The 13890-nt window shown below is 39.1% G+C and overlaps 1 protein-coding gene across 1 annotated transcript in view; it reads left to right on the top strand.

Moving 5' to 3' along the window:
• The window catches only part of taf4b (TATA-box binding protein associated factor 4b), a 94923-nt gene that overhangs the window by 31776 nt on the left and 49257 nt on the right, over positions 1-13890 (top strand). Inside the window, exons 6-9 of the mRNA XM_062980433.1 lie at positions 787-876; positions 2404-3093; positions 6373-6508; positions 9265-9370. Coding sequence (XP_062836503.1) covers positions 787-876; positions 2404-3093; positions 6373-6508; positions 9265-9370 — 1022 coding nt within the window. The remainder of the gene's footprint in view (positions 1-786; positions 877-2403; positions 3094-6372; positions 6509-9264; positions 9371-13890) is intronic.

Here is a 13890-nt window from a genome sequence, read left to right as displayed (position 1 = left end):
CGGATTGTGGTTTTGTGGTGTGGTTGTGTTGTTACAACCGGGAGGCAAGGCTTTTGCGTTGTGTTGTCAAGTTTTGTATTTCTGGGGCGTTTAGTTGTGTTGTTATAGTCACGATGTATTGTTGTGAGTTTTATGGGTCCGGATTGTGGTTTTGTGGTGTGGTTGTGTTGTTACAACCGGGAGGCAAGGCTTTTGCGTTGTGTTGCCAAGTTTTGTATTTCTAGGGCATTTAGTTGTGTTGTTATAGTCATGATGTGTTGTTGTGAGTTTTGTGGGTCTGGATTGTGGTTTTGTGGTGTGGTTGTGTTGTTGTAACCTGGAGGCAAGCCTTTTGCATTGTGTTGCCAAATTTCGTATTTCTGGGATGTTTAGTTTTGTTGCTATAGTCACTGCGCAAACAACTTTATCATTTTATATATATAGATGACAAAATCGAGGTGTCCTTTTTGGATTAAATATATATGTTTGCATGCTGTTTGTGGTTATGTAGTGTAGGACTGAAATATTAGCCCTACAATATCCTCCCAAGGGGGGTGGATGCAAAGCTAGGATGAGCCTACTGCTGTTGCTTTGGCAGCCATGAAAATTGGCCATAGAGTACTGTTAGCAGCAAGCATATTAACTTCTCTTAAAAAGCATGTCCTGTAAAAAAAGAAAAGAAAAAAGGCTGGAACTTTGAAATTTGTTATATTAGTACCACAGTGTCAGTGAGTTGGTGGATTCTGTTGTAGGAAGATCGGAAGGAGTTGCAGTTTGCATTATGCTACAATTTCTTTTGCTGCCCAGGAAGCTAAAATTGAACCAGAAGAATTTACGAAAAAGCTGTACATTGAGCTGAAATCTTCCCCGCAGCCATGTCTTGTTCCCTTTCTTAAGGTATGTAACTCATTTATTATCTAATATGTAACTTAGTTATTGTCTAAGTGGGCATGATTCTTACCCAGAGAGTGAAAAATTAGTTTAGAATATCAAGATGATTAAATAGTAGAACAACACAAGCTTTTGTGTGCGTGTAAGTTAAAGTTAATAACCTGCTAGTAAAATTCTGTCTTTTTTGCCCATTTGGTATTTTGATACAGCTTTATCATCCAACCATCTTGTGGGTTGCAAGCTAGTATAACTTTGTACCTAAGATTTGTGGGGATTTAATACCGCTTAAATTTCTGTTCATTCAGTGGCCTAGAGGTCCTTACTATTCCCTGCTGTGCAGCAATGATGATAGCACTTGAGCACAATCCACTTTGGTTTATAAGTGTTTCTGTAGTGCTTTTAGCTATATAAAATCTTACTCAGTGAAGTCCAGCTTTACTTGTATTTGTGCGTGAAGTGGATACTTCATGGATCTGGATATGCAGTATTTTCATTAGCTGAATCTGGAATGATTGATTTATTTGGCTTATATGCCATCTTTCTCTGAGAACTGGACTAAGTGGGATTTTTAAAAAAACTTTCTACATGCAACAGGCCACAGTGTAAATCTTCATATCATTAAACATGTTTTTTTCTTGTTAGATATAATTGAATAAAAAGCTACTTGTAACTGTGGCATTCTAGTATGCACTGTAATAATAAGCTCAATTGATCTCCCAACTTACTACTAAACATACTATTCATGAATGGAATCTGTAGGGTCTGAAGTCATCCTTAAAGAAGTGCATTCAATTTCAAATCTGTTGTTGTTTGGGAAATTCTGGAATCTGGGGTCCCAAAAAGCAATATTTTCTATTCTGTTCTATCAGTTTTTTCCAAGCTTAGAGCTGAGTAGTCCATATTTGGCTGAATATCCCTTTCCTGAAACACTTTAACTAGAAATGTTTTTGATTTTGGAATACTGGTATTTCTATATATGTAATTTTGAAAATAAATAATGAAAAATCTTGGTGATGGGACTCATGTTTAAACATAATACTACTAGTGCTGTTAAATTAAAAGCAAACAACAAAATTACAATGGAATTGGCAGTACTGAATGGAAGACTGCATTATTGCAATGCAGTCTAAAGGTTTATTTTGTTAAGGGAAATCCATGCATGTCTCCTTTCTTTGCTTCCACCTTCATTTACATAATGCAGGCATGAAGGCCTGCGACATTGCTGGCTGTGCACTTATATGCAACAAGCAAAGGTTCACATTTGCATTAGGAAATTAACCCAGTGTGCCTTAGACTTCTGCTAAAATTCAGATGTGCAAATTAATACAAGGAAAAAATGTAAAGCTTTGCCAAGTTCCTTGAATATCAAATGTCACAAATTTCACAGTTTAGCAGGACTACAATTGATGCTCTTGACTGAATAGCAGATTGATCACTGCAAGTAGTGTTTCATGAAAGGACTGTAGTACTACATAGCCTGGATTGTGAAAAGAATATGCCAAATCTAATTTTCTGTTTTTTTTCCTTGCCTAGAAAAGTGTGCGTGCCTTAAGGCAGCTCATTCCAGACCCACAAACCTTTATACAGCAGTGTCTCCAGCAATCTGTACCAAGAACAGCTGCTTCTACTTGTGCGACTGCACTATCATCTGTTTCTGCAGTGGCTAACAGCACTCCCTTGACGTTCCAATCTGCAAGGACGGTCCTTAGAACTTCAGTGGGAATCTCCTCTCCCCAGACCTCTGTCCCAGTCCCCTGCACGTCTCTGGTGACAAGAGGATCTGCTTCACTTCAGCTTGTCCAACCAGATCACGCTTTGCCCTTGGGGACACTGTCTCTTCAAGGTGCCAATTCTGTTCCCCCCACTCAACTGGCAGCAGATATAACCACTGTGAAGACTGTACAGCCAACCTCCTCTGTGGCAGTAGTGAAAACAAGTAACACTCTCCTTCCAATTATAAAGCCCATGCCTACCCCTGTAGCAGTATCTTCTGCTGCATGTGCTGCTCTTAATTCTGGAAAGGCAGTATCACCATCTGCTGTTGCAACATCTCTTCAGGTGGGAAAGCCAGCTTTGACATCTAGTGCTTTAACAACCTCCAGTAAGGCAGTTGCTACAACGCTCCCAGTCACTGGGAAACCAATTGCAATTAGAGTTGCCTATCCCAATTCTGTCATTTCCCAACCTGCCCGGACTTCACAGCCTGTAACAGTGAAGCAGCTGGTAAGAGAACTTCACTTGATACATGGGTTAGGGAAGCTGGCTAATTCCCAGCTGTGCAAGGGAAACAGAAGTTTCGTGTCTATGCAGGCCTGACTGTGACCTTTCATATAGTGCAGTTGGGTAGCACCAAGCAGAAATGATGTCTGTTTTTATCTCATATATTTTGCATAACTCACATCTATAGTGATGACTGAAAAGATCAGTATCTGAGGAAGGGAAGTAGGAAAGCCTGATGGCTGCATGGTCCATGAAATAGCAGAAAGTAAATGCTAGCAGAAAGCAAATGTTATTGATGCTAAAGGGCAAATAAAGCAGGGATGGGCAAAGTGATGCAGTTTTGGTAGACTCCGACCCACAGATGTCCTCTTTGAGGTCTTTAAAAATATCCTAGAAGTCTCTAAGAGCAGTGATTTGCCTTTTAAGTAAGAACAGGGGGATGGAAAGAGAGACTCTACCCACAAACTTGATTTATTTTAGTATGAAATTTTGTGAATTTCACTCCACTTCTTCAGGCACGCTCCCATCTCAGCTGTAGTCATGTATGCTGGAGGCTGAGTTCATCTGGATTTCAAGCATGAAGGATAAACCCTAGGAATGACTTTTATGAACCATTAAAGGTTGCATGAACTGCCTCATTCCAAATATGGTTAAGAGCACAAGGTGTCTATAGTAGCTATGAGAGTGGCATCCATACTGTAGGTAAAAATACTCATAGGAGAATACCCTAAATTGCAAGATATGGAGTTGATTTTTTGGTAGAGAAGCTTTTTAGGCACAATCTAGAAGGGCACCCATTCAGGAGTTGTAGTAATAGTTGTTCTATATCAGGGGTCCCCAAACTTTTTAAACAAGGGGCCAGTTCACGGTCCCTCAGACCATTGGAGTTAAAAAAACTATGAACAAATTCCCATGCACATTGCACATATCTTATTTTGAAGTAAAAAAACAAAATGGGAACAAATACAGCTTCAATGTTAATAATAATCATAATAAAAATAATAAAGAGGGTTGGAAGAGATCCCTTGGGCCATTTAGTCCAACCCCCTTCTACCTTTGTGCACCAAAAGCACAAGCAAAGCACCCCTGACAGATGGCCACCCTGCCTCAATGTTGTTAATAATAATAATAATAATAATAATAATAATAATAATAATAATAATAATAATATAGTTATCACACAGTCCTAAATGCTTGGGAAGTGTTCGATTTGTGATTTTGTGATATGAAATCCAGCATATATATATCGTGTGCTGTGTTATAATACTGTGTCCTTCTGTCAATAATAATAATAATAATAATAATAATAATAATAATAATAATAGTAAAGAGGGTTGGAAGAGACCCCTTGGGCTATTTAGTCCAACCCCCTTCTGCCTTTGTGCACCAAAAGCACTAGCAAAGTACCCCTTAATAATTAATAATTGATTAAATAATAATTAAAATACAATTGTAAACAAGCAAAGCTTTGGAAGGCGCACACCAGGCGAGGGAGGAGGTGCGAAAGGCATGTGCCTTTCCCTCCTCCCTCGTGCTTCACGTGCCTTCTTTGGTGGAGGAGGAGGGAGCCGCCACTGCGGGGGCCAGATAAATGGCTTCAATGGGCCACATGTGGCCCCCGGGCCTTAGTTTGCGGACCCCTGTTCTATATTATGTGAAGGTTAGGTTAAATTTGGAAGTTTTTTTCATCCTTTTGATTTTGAGGTAGTCTAATTTTTATTTTGAATTTGCCAGGAAGCCATTTCCTTAAGGTGGATAGATTGGGCTCAACAATTTGACTAGAAAACTCCTGCCAATTGCGCTTTGGTTATAAGAAATGACACCGTTCTCAATTGAACATAGAAGAATATCCTAAAGGGCAGTATTTTTGTAGATATCTGGCCAGATTCATGATAAGACACAACTCCCTTAGATATAAAGGAACTGCATGTTTCCTTATAGAACCAAACATAAGTAATCCATGTTTAAAAGTCCCCCAAGAATGCTGCTGTCGCCAAAGGCCTGCTTCATAGGCACATGGGGAGGGGGGTTTCTTTAGTGTCACACTTCAAGTATAAAATTCTCACCTTTTTGAAACTGCAAGAAGTCTCCAGGCTTGCTACTTCTAGAAAGGGTGTTTGTACCTCTTTAATTTGACCTTCTAAACCTCTGTAGTGGTCATTTTTTTATGTTTCTCATTTTATTTGTTTGCTAGCTACAGTGTTCTATTTCATTTGTTGTATATCACCTTGACTTTTTAGAATGGTAATTTATCAATCAATGTAAATAAATAAATGAAATCTCTTTGTAATGTAAGCAAATAAATAAAATACATGACAGAAGATTAAAAGGCTAGCATTTTAACCTTCAAAGTCTGGATCAATATGCAAAGAATCTTGTAGCATCTTTGAGATTAACCTTGTATAATTTGAAGGAGCCAGAATACAATAGTTTTCTTTCTGTTTTACAATAGGTAGCTTTTATTTTACTTTATGGTCTAACAGACTGATTTAAGATAACCTTATTCTCCCTTTTTGTTTTGATATGGGTTCCCAAGCATTCAAAGCCAATGGCAAGCAGCCAATAAACATTTAAAAAGAAGTACAAACATTAAAACTAATTCATAAACTTACTAGATTCAAATGTCCTTTGAAGCAAAGACATTCAACACCATAAACACTAAGCTGGGGGAGCTAACTTTTGCTTGACACCACCAGGAAAACTATGCCTTGTTACTTCTCATCACATTTTACCTATTTGGTAGAGAGAACATTAAGCAAGGAATTCCATAAATCAGTGGTTCCCAAACTTTTGTCCTCTGGGTAACTCCCAGAAGCTTTGATCAGCTTGGCCTACGGTTAAGATTTCTGGGGGCTGAAGTCCATAACATCTGGAAGAACAAAGTTTTGAAACAACTAGATGTTTAAAGTATGCAAGTAGGTGTCCATTCCACAGATACAAAGTACAGTAATGCCTGTTAGTACTGCCAGAGAGGGGTGTGTTCATGTCTAAACCTGTGGAATTTACTAATATTATGCCCAGACATAACTGAAAGACTTGGCGAAGTTAGAGAGAACATCTTAAATGTCTATTTTATAATCTAAATGATTGGCAATCACACAGTCCTTCAAATGTTGGAATGTAACTTTCAGCTGCCCTGGGAGATGCACTCCAACATAGCAAATGATGAGGGATATTTGTGAATTATAGTTTTATAAAATCTGGAGGAATACATGATTTTACCTTTTTTTCAAACACGGTGTTTCATATTTGTCTTCTGTTATATTTGGTTTTTTTCCCCAGATTGTCCAGCAGGCATCAGGAAACGCCGTGAAAAAAGTGAGCACACTTCAGCAGGCTTCTGCACTCTCTTCTGTGAACAAAGCAAGTGGGAAAATGCCTTTAAATACTGTTATCCATACTAACCAACTTCCTTCAGGTATAGTTGTATTCTTGGTCTGATTGAAGCCATAATAATAATAATAATAATAATAATCATCATCATCATCATCATCTTTATTTATACCCCGCCACCATCTCCCCAATGGGGACTCGGGGCGGCTTACATGGGGCCATGCCCAGAACAATACAATATAACAAAATATAATAGAACAACAAATCATAGCACATTAAACAACACAATCAAAGAAAATATACACTACATTAAACAAGATCAAAGAACAATAAAACCAAGGGCGGGCCACATGAACACTAGATTAAAACTCGAGGTGAGAAAGGAAAAGTAGGAGTAAAAACCACAGAGGACAGGATCATAAAGTGGCGGTGCGATCTGGAGGACAAATATTGAAGGAGAGCAGCAAAAGGGATGTATGTAGTGATTACTCTCCAAAGGCACAACGGAAGAGCCATGTTTTCAGGTCTTTCTTAAAGGCTGCTAGTGTGGGGGCTTGCCTAATCTCACCGGGCAGTGAGTTCCACAATCGGGGGGCCACAGCAGAGAAGGCCCTCTCCCTTGTTCCCACAAGGCGGGCCTGAGATATTGGCAGTGGTGACAGGAGAGCCTCCCCTGACGATCGAAGGGATCGGGCAGGTTTATGATAGGAGATACGGTCACGAAGGTAGATGGGTCCCAAACCGTTTAGGGCTTTATAAATGATGGTCTGCACCTTGAATTGGGACCGGAAAATAAACGGCAGCCAGTGGAGCTCCTTGAACAAGGGAGTGGATCTCTCCCTGTAACTCGCCCCAGTTATTAGTCTGGCCGCCGACCGCTGGACCAGTTGTAATTTCCGGGCCGTCTTCAAGGGAAGCCCCACATAGAGCGCATTACAGTAGTCCAGTCTAGAGGTAACTAAGGCATGCACCACCGTGGTCAAGTCAGACTTCATGAGGTATGGTCGCAGTTGGCGCACAAGTTTGAGTTGTGCAAAGGCCCCCCCGGCCACCGCCGACACCTGCGCCTCAAGCGTCAGCGCTGAATCCAGGAGGACCCCCAAACTGCAGACCTGTGATTTCAGGGGGAGTGCAACCCCGTCCAGCACAGGTTGCCAACCCATGTCAACCCATAGTTTATATTAAGGATCATGGCTTGATAGGAACTGATTAACTTTCATTTCTCATCTGATTAGTACTAGTCATATCTCTGTAAGAGAAACAGTGATTGTAACCATGGTTAGTTAATTCATAAATATCATTGGTAGAAACCATATCTGTTGGTATGACTTGAATCTTTTTTTGTCTCTGGTTGATTCATTGCACCCATGGCTTCTCATTTCACACACTCTATTCGTTAACATTTTAAAGCATGGTTTGACATGATGTCATTGTTCAGATGAAGTAAATCGATATGCTGGTGTTGAGACATAAAGCAGTAAGGTGGGATAGATGGAGAAACCCAGTTATATTGGGACTTTTCTAGTTAAGAAATAACCCTTATTGAGACCATTTTGGTCTTGGCAGTGTCCAGTAGCACTGTAGAATAGTGCAGGGTTAGAATTAATTGCAGAAGAAGAGTCATGTTTCTCTTCTTTTAACTGAGGAAATACATTTTCATGAATTTGAGGTGGGGTGGGGAGAGGTGCTGGTCTCCCCGTCTCTTAAAGTGATCAAAAGCATGTTGATGGTAGAGCTCAACAGCTGTTACTGCTAAAGAGGAGATAAATGAACTGTGAAGTTCACAAAATTGTATAAAGTGTGTGTGTGTTGTGTTTATATGAAGGGTGAGGGGCATGCTAGATTGGCATTGTCTCATATATTGCTGAATTGCTGCCATGATAATGGGGTCAGCCACATTGTGGTCCTTGTTCCCAGTCATTGTACCTAATGGAAAGATAATTGCATCTTTCCAGTTGTAGTTTGTTGAATATTGATGGAAAACAATATCTCATTAACAGATGAGTGGTCTTTTATAGGAAAGGCACACAAATCTTGTGCAGTACACGCATGGCTATTTAACCCCTCTACAAATAATTATCTTGCAAAATCCTTTGGGGCTGTGTACCTCAAACTATCTAATTTGAAAGACCCCCCCCCCCCCCCCAATATGTGTTAGGTAGTGGTACTATATTTATCTCGACTGACTTGTGGAGGAACACCAGTCCCTATAACACTTTTGAGTATCTCTACTCTGGAGAATTCTCACGTACAAGTCGCTGTGGTGCAATAGGTTAAACCCTTGTGCCAGCTGGACTGCTGACCTGAAGGTTGTTGGTTTGAATCCGTGAGATGGGGTGAGCTCCTGTCTGTCAGCTCTAGCTTGTGGGGACATGAGAGAAGCCTCCCACAGGATGGTAACACATCCGGGCATCCCCTGGGCAACGTCTCTGTAGATGGCCAATTCTCTCATATCAGAAACAACTTGCAGTATGTTCTTAAGTCGCTTCTAACACAATAAAAAAATTACAAGTGAAGGAGTGGGGTAGCTTGAATACAACCATTATGAAAACTGTGCTATTGGAATGTTCAGGCTAAAAAGCCATCTTTCTTCTTTGACTGCATTTGGAGTCTTAAGAGGTACTAAACATTAGATATTAAGAGTAGCACAGTTGTCCATGTCTTGGTAAAATATCTATAGAGACAATGCAAGTGAGAATTGGATGTGTGACCTTGACACAAATATGCTGCTTTCATTTTAAAACTGGACCCAGTCTTTTCAGATCTCTCTTCCGCTTATGCATTGAATGTCATCTTGGATTTTGCTTTCTGCTTTGGATTGTTCATCCTTGTTTTTTTTAGGTTGCATTGTGAAACAAATTACCCTGCCAGGAAACAAAATTCTGTCGCTTCAAGCATCTCCTGTTCAGAGAAATAAAATAAGAGCGAACGGAACAACATCCTTCAGGTAAAAAAATAAACAGTCGGAAGTTTGTTTGGCTATAGGGAAGCCTCAGTTTAAAAAGAGAGCAAACAGCAACAGAAATGCCTCAATAAATATTTAAGATTTCTGATGTGTGTTCTCACTTCCTTGGTTTCAATGTTCTAGTGCTAATGAAGGGGAAAAGCCTCAGAATTTTGCCCTGACAGCTGTTTCAGATATTAACATTTTGCAGCTTGATTAAGCTTTATGCTCCTTAAGTCCTAGCTTTTATTTAGCTGCTGATAACCCTAGCTGGTTTCATCCATTCATTTATTCATTCATACACGTACATGGACCTTTCTGCTGTCTCGCTCCTAATTGATTGAATAGTTTAATCAGCTAACTTTATTGATTGCATCAATTTAAGGTAAATCAAATACGCAAATATTAAAATAGAGGCATTTTGAACCAAAATCTTCAATATGTAAGGACTCAAATTGATTGCAATTCCTAGCTTTCTTTTTTCTTTGAACTGTCTGTAAGAATTGTAAAATGCAGAAGTAATTGTTTCTTACATGAATGAAATTGAATCAGTAGTCTGAATAAAATTACTTGAACAAATATCTAAACCATCAGCACTGTAAAAAATGAGTTCTACATTTTATTACAAAAGTGCACAAGTATTTATTTATTTGATTTTTATCATGCCTTTCTCCCAATACAGAACCCAAGGCAGCCATAAAGGAATACAATAAAAACACATTCTATTCTGCTCCATAATAGAATAGAATAAAAACACATTCCTGTTAAAATATTCAAACATTTTAAGGAAAATGCATCCTATTTTTCACGTTCTATTGACAGTTGTTATTCTATAATGAAGGCAGTCTTTCACTGAGTCCTATTGAATTTATTTCTAAAATCACTCCCTGGAAAATAAGGGAACTCCATTCTGACTGACTTCTCCATACTTTTCAAATCTGTTCTGAATGTGATGCATTTTGTAAGGTCTTCTAGTAAATACTTGCTCCGTTAATAGTATTAAAACTCCAGACCTACTGATTCTGTTCTTTGAGATAGGCCAACAAATTATATGGTGGGAGATCTGGTGTAGTGTTTCCTGGATCTTTCATAAGGTTAATGAAGATATAAATTTTGTTAACATAATGCACCTGAATACAGAACGTTCTAGTTGTCTCTGATTATTGGAAAGAACCTAGTGTTTGCATCCTGAGAGAACTGTGAGTCTTTGGATGCAGTGAAAAGCTTGTGGCAAACCCAGCTATGTAGAAGATAACACAGAAGTATTTGAAGGTGTTATTGTCCACTGTTTTATTTACATTCTATTTTCTTCTCAGCTTCTGGAACATAAGGTGGCTTACAAATTTTAAAACAAATACAAATAAAGGCTGCCAATATATTAAAAAACATACATATATTTAATATCATAGAATCATAGAATAGTAGAGTTGGAAGAGACCTCATAGGCCATCCAGTTCAGCCCCCTGCCAAGAAGCAGGAAATCGCATTCAAAGCATATCCATGAAAAAGCAAGGGCTGTTCCAGACAGGCCCTATATCCCAGGATCTGAACCCATATTTTCTGCTGTAAACTAGATCATATGACTCTGAACTGCCAAATAATCTGAAATAAACAGGAAATCTGGGATCAGATCCTAGGATATAGTTCCTGTCTGGAAGAGCTCCAAGAAAGAAGAATAGTGCAGAAGTCTCTTAAGAGCCCTTACCTCATAACTCGTCCACAAGGATCCATCAAAACAAACAGAGTAATCACCTGGAAGGTAGGCACCCCAGTGGCGCAGTGGGTTAACTCTTGTGTTGGCAGGACTGCTGACCGAAAGGTCGGCGGTTAGAATCCGGGGAGCGGAGTGAGCTCCCATCTGTCAACTCCAACTTCCCATGCAGGGACGTGAGAGAAGCCTCCGATAGGATGGTAAAACATCTGGGCATCCCCTGGGCAACGTCTTTGCAGTTTCTCAAGTTGCTCCTGACATGAAAAGAAATACCTCAATGGTAGTCATGAAGAAAGCCAGCCTAACCTTCCTGGGAATGAAGTTCCACAACTTGTTGCCACCAGTCATGGCTTCTCTGAAGGTTTCAAAGATCGAGCGTGAGCCAAAAACCCTGACACCCAGATGTTACTGGACTATACCAGTTATGTACTCCATTTAGCAAACCAAATGGTGAAGAAGCTGAGAGTTGTAACACAGCAACATCCAGAGAACTTGCTTCGTCTACCGTTGTCTTACAAGATGGAACAGTGGTTATGTAGTTGGTTTAACCCAATACCTTTCTCTAAGCTTGAATACGAAGAGGCTGTATTCTGCCCCTTCCTGTATTGGGCCCCAGACTTACCTCTTTACTTTGTGCTACAATCTGTTCTAATTGTACAAAACAGCAGAAAAGGGTCAGTTTTGTGTAGAAGTTCATATTGTTGTGAAAACACAAAACAAACCTGGCATACAGCTATATAAAAATTTATTTTCATATAAATGAACAGGCAGCCATCCTTTTTAATGACTTGACAATATACAAAAAAATCAAAAAAGCAAATCTTGATTTTGCCATTTTAAAATACATGACACTAATTTACAATGACCACAGATTTTGGTACCCATGTGGGGATTCTTGGAATCAAATTCCAGCAGATACTAATGGCCCATTGTATTGTGAATTTTATGTAAATGCTTTTCTAAAAGCTTTAAAGTACATATTTTATCTAAGGAATATACACATTTTATGTAAAATCCTTCCTGCTGGAGATGTTAATTGGTGCTCATTTCTCATGTGGCAAAGTGTATTACTACACCTAGAGATAGATAATCTTGCACAATATTCTAATGGTGTCAGAGACACAGCTTCTGTAATGCTAATCCTCTATTCCATTCCACTCCTAGGAAACAGTCAAAAAGATATTTCATGCTTTGAACAACCAGGTTAGATATGCTGCATTAACTATGGTGTAAAAGGCTTCTGCTGACATTACTCAGCTAAGTTGTAGCAAAAGATCCAGCACTCCCAGCAGTTACCAGCACCTGCTGCTTTATCAAAGGGTTACCACATAGATTCTTTGAAAATTACAGTGGGCCCTTGGTATCCACTGAGGTTTGGTTCTGGGTCCTTCAGTGAATACTCAGATCCTTGTTCAAGTTCTATTATATAGAGTGGTGTAGTAAATCTGTGTCTCTTATATAAATGACAAAATCAAGATTTGATTTCTAGGAGTTTTATTTCTGGAATATTTCCAAACTGGATGGTTGAATCCATGGATCCAGAATCTGTGGATATGGAGGCCAACTGTAATGATACTGATCTTTCATACTCTTCAGAAAGAAAATACATTTTCTATCTGGCTGTAGTCTTTAACTGTAGAAACTACTCTATTTAAAGCGTGAAGTTCTCATGCAAACATCTAGAATTTCACACACAGCCAACAGTAACATTTTCTTCACACTGAAGATGGAAAGTCCAAATTGATGAAAACTAGTTCTTTGCATTGCCTGTGAATCATATGCAAAGTCTATGGGTCTCTCTCACATGCTGCTGTTGTGAGATTTATGTCATGTAGGGAGGAATTGAACATACCTATTCCTACCAGATCACAGAAATAAGTATTGAGTACAAAGGTATATTTTTGGTTATACTGTAGTATACTGTGGAGCACTGTGATTAGTTTTCTGTGCAGTGTATGCTTTAAAAAAATTAAGATGCCCTTAAATATAGGAATTAGCTCTGATTCCGATGTGCATCTGGATAATGCTGTTCAGTTTTGTTTTTACAAAGCTGTTTAAAGGTGTAGAAAAAGACAATGGTGTCAAATAAGTAAAATAGCTGCTTAATATCTGATAGCATTATCTACCTAATCCTACATTACATTTAAATTGCTTCATGCAGATTCTGATTAGCAGCCTTTGGCTGACATCCCACAGGCTGTCCTTATTTTTAGAACAATGAAGTAATTAAAATGGAATTAAAAGTGTGTAGCCAGCGTTTGAACAGCAGAGGGTGCTGAAGCCTTGTGCAGTTCATGTGATTTCCTGTTTGATAACGGTACTGAACAAGATGCATGAAATTGGAAGACCAGAAGGGTCTTGCTGCAGATGCCATTCAAAGATATGATTAGATCATACTTGAGGACACGGGAAGATGCTAAATTATTAAGAGTTTTAAGGAGACAAGAGGCTTCTGTAGTGGGTGGAATATGTCAGACGATCCAGTGAGAGTATTTTACACCAGTAATATCTAAACACCAGAGAAGAACAGTAATAAAACTGCTAGTCTGAAACATAATAACAATAAATGAATTCCAGACTGAAGCAATACTACAGAGAGTGAGCACTCCTCCAAATTGAAAGGGGTATTTTCCAGATGAGTCAAATTGGGGCCTTTTTAAAGCTGGGCTTTTTTGCTTGCCTCTGAGAGACAGTGATAATTAGTTGAGAATTGTAAATAGACTGTCACTAGCAAGTAGCAGGGGAAGAATATATAATGTTTGTATACATCTTGGCACCCTTCTGGTGAAGGGTAGAGTCCTGGAGTGTCCTC

This window comes from Anolis carolinensis, chromosome 4 (assembly GCF_035594765.1).
Source record: "Anolis carolinensis isolate JA03-04 chromosome 4, rAnoCar3.1.pri, whole genome shotgun sequence".
Taxonomy (NCBI): Eukaryota; Metazoa; Chordata; class Lepidosauria; order Squamata; family Dactyloidae; genus Anolis; species Anolis carolinensis.
This window is presented reverse-complemented; position numbering and strand designations above follow the sequence as displayed.